Genomic DNA, 3,433 nt, shown 5'->3' on the forward strand with positions numbered 1-3,433 from the left:
AATTACCAGAGGTGACCAAAAAGATTAGGAGGTGGGTAAAGAAATTTCCTTTAAAACATTGCTTAAAGAATTCGTGCACATAATAGTTGTACAAGTAATGATGTAGTCATGCAAGCTTTTAACAAGTGGGCAAGAGTACATTCAATTTTTCCAAGAAAACATATAACTGAAATCTTCACGTCACTTCCCTCTCACCTTTTTGCTTCCGTCCAAACAGAAAAGTTGTGGTAAACGAAACATTCTACAGATCCACATGATTCTAGCCCCATACATGCACTACTCCTCATATAATCCAATATTCATTACATATGCTATTACGTCACCAATTTTTCAAACTTTCCACAACCTATCATATATCATGTTACTTAAAATTGTTTCGTGTTCATCTATGTGTCACTAGTTCATACTACTTTATATACCTATATAATTGAAACACACTTCAATTCAACTCTAACTTCAAAATCCTTACACTATTCATAAATCTCTAAACCATGGTTTTGCAAGCAAATATTAATGTTCCACACTTTGTACTATTTCCATTAATAGCACAGGGTCACATTATTCCAATGATAGACATAGCTAAACTCTTAGCACAACATGGTGCCATTGTTACCGTTTTTACTACACCAAAAAATGCATCACGTTTTTCTTCAGTTCTTTCTCGTGCTGTTTCTTCTGGTCTTCAAATCAATCTTGTAACACTCAATTTTCCATCAAAACAAGCTGGATTACCAGATGGTTGCGAGAATTTAGACATGGTTAGTATTTCACAAGAAATAATGTATAGTTTTTTTCATGCATTTTCCTTGCTCCAAAAACCAGCAGAGGAACTTTTTGATAAATTGTCACCGAGACCAAGTTGCATTATCTCTGATTTTTGCTTTCCTTGGACTTCTGAGATAGCTGAAAAACATCATATTCCAAGGATTTCATTTCATGGTTTTTCTTGTTTCTGTCTCCATTGCTCGTTCAAGGTGTTTTCTTCAAAGATTCTTGAAAGTGTAAATTCAGATACTGAGTATTTCACTGTTCCTGGCATACCTGACAAAATTCAAGTCAACAAAGAACAGATGCCAGGGCCAGCATCAGATCTGAATGAATTTGCTGTGAAAATGAAAGAAGCTGAAGAAAAATCATATGGTGTAATCATAAACAGTTTTGAGGAGTTAGAGAAAGAATATGTTAATGATTACAAAAAGTTGAAAAATGATAAGGTTTGGTGTGTTGGTCCTGTTTCACTATGCAACAAAGAGGGTTTAGATAAAGCTCAAAGAGGTAACATAGCTTCAATAAGTGAAGATAATTGTTTAAAGTTTCTAGATTTGCATAAGCCAAAATCTGTTGTTTATGTTTGTCTTGGAAGTTTATGCAACTTAGTTTCTTCACAACTTATTGAATTGGCTTTGGGGTTAGAAGAAACCAAAATGTCATTTATTTGGGTTATTAGGGATGGACCTATTAAAACTCAAGAGCTAGAAAAATGGATTAGTGATGAAAAGTTTGAGGAAAGGAACAAAGGGAAAGGACTCTTAATAAGAGGGTGGGCCCCACAAATGGTGATATTATCTCATCCTTCAATTGGTGGATTCTTAACACATTGTGGTTGGAATTCAACACTTGAAGGGATAACTGTTGGTGTTCCAATGATAACTTGGCCATTATTTGCTGACCAGTTTTTGAATGAGAAGCTTGTGACTCAAGTTTTGAGAATTGGAGTGAGTCTTGGTGTTGAGGTTCCAATGAAGTGGGGTGAGGAAGAGAAGAGAGGGGTTGTTGTGAAGAAGGAAGTTATTAAGGAGGCAATATTTAATTTGATGGATGAGGAAGATCAAGAGAGTAAAGAGAGAAGAGAAAGAGCTAGTGAACTTAGTGAGATGGCAAAGAGAGCTGTTGAAAAAGGTGGATCTTCTTATATTAACATCACTTTGCTTATACAAGAAATCATGCAGCTACAATCAACAACCAAAGTAGAAACTTGAAGAAACATGCAATTTATAACAACAATATTTGTCCTTTTGCTGTTATTATTTGTTTTTTTTTTGTTATGTAGTTACATGCATGAAAATTGTCTAACTATAAAGTCCTCCATGTTTGTACTTTTTAATCATAAAATTGTACATCAATAAATTATATGCCTTGTCTTGTGAATGCTGAAAGCTTTCATTGATATTTATATTTGTATTAGATATCTTTGTCCTGGGTTTTTTTTTCTCGTTGGTGAATCTACTATAATGTATTTTTATATTAGTTGCATTTTTTTACTCTAGAAAAATAATTTAATATTAATTATTTAATTAGATTTTTTAACAAATTTTAACAAAATATTATATTCCTTTCCGTTTTTAATGATTAATCTACTATTTTATTGAATATGGTAAAAGTTTATGGATTAACTAAATATGATTTTCAAAAAGAATGATTTTACAAAAAAAATTATATTTTATTAAAATGATGTAAAAACATTAAGATCTATCATTAAATACAATTATATTAGATGCAACATCAGCCAATTTATTATTATATTTAAGAGTGAAGATCCATTTTGGTCCCTCACAAATATTACACGAGTCAAATTAGTTCTTCATAAAAAAAATCGATTCAACTTAATCCCTTATAAAATTTAACCGGATCATATTAGTCCTTCTGCTAATATTTTTCTCAAATTGATTTTTTTCTACTTCTAAACCGGTTCTTTTCATACTTTTAAACCGTGACTGAACTCACACGTTGGATTTTTTTTATTTTTTATTCTTTAAATACTAAATTAATTTTTATTTTTAATTTCATTTTTAAACAGCTATTAATGAATAATATCAAAAAAGGAAAAATTATTTCTTATAAAGTCATTTTTAAATAAATAATTTTCATGATTTCTACTAATATTAACAAATTTTATACATAATTTTTTATCTATGAGGTCTCAAATCTAAGTCCCTTTCAAGTTAACTGATTTTTAATTTACAACTAGACAAATCAATTTCTATCGTTAATAAAGTGATTATCATTTACAACTAGAAAAAATCAATTTCTATTGTTAGTTGAGTGACTATTATTTACAACAAGACAAATCAATTTCTATTGTTAGTAAAGTGACTATCATTTACAACTAGATAAATCAATTTCTATTGTTAATAAAGTGATTATCATTTATGTTGTGAATTCAATGCCAAGAACAAAGTATAAACCAAAGAAGAATAAAGGACAAGGAAGAAGAGGAACACAATAATTGGTTATAACTGCTATTCTTTTACTTTCTCTTGGAACAAGATTACAAGTTTACAAGAATAACAAATAACCTCTCTCACCCTAAATTAGGATTTGCAACTTGGCAATGAGGAGAGACTAGTATGCTATGAAAAGAGCATACTTTTTTTCTTCAACTATGAAAAGATTCCGTCTAATAAAAGAATGGTGGTGGCCATCGCTTGGCTTG

The 3,433-nt window shown here is 30.5% G+C and overlaps 1 protein-coding gene across 1 annotated transcript; it reads left to right on the plus strand.

Moving 5' to 3' along the window:
• Positions 1–398: 398 nt before the first annotated feature.
• On the plus strand, positions 399–2,148 carry LOC131610213 (UDP-glycosyltransferase 73C5-like). Its single transcript, XM_058882103.1, has one exon. The coding sequence runs from the start codon at positions 492–494 to the stop codon at positions 1,977–1,979; it is 1,488 nt and encodes a 495-aa protein (XP_058738086.1). The 5' UTR covers positions 399–491; the 3' UTR covers positions 1,980–2,148.
• Positions 2,149–3,433: the final 1,285 nt, after the last annotated feature.

Source organism: Vicia villosa, linkage group LG6 (genome assembly GCF_029867415.1).
Source record: "Vicia villosa cultivar HV-30 ecotype Madison, WI linkage group LG6, Vvil1.0, whole genome shotgun sequence".
In the NCBI taxonomy this organism is placed as follows: Eukaryota; Viridiplantae; Streptophyta; class Magnoliopsida; order Fabales; family Fabaceae; genus Vicia; species Vicia villosa.

Coding starts and splice junctions, on each gene's coding strand:
- LOC131610213 (XM_058882103.1), top strand. CDS start 492: ATGGTTTTGCAAGCAAATATTAATGTTCCACACTTTGTACTATTTCCA.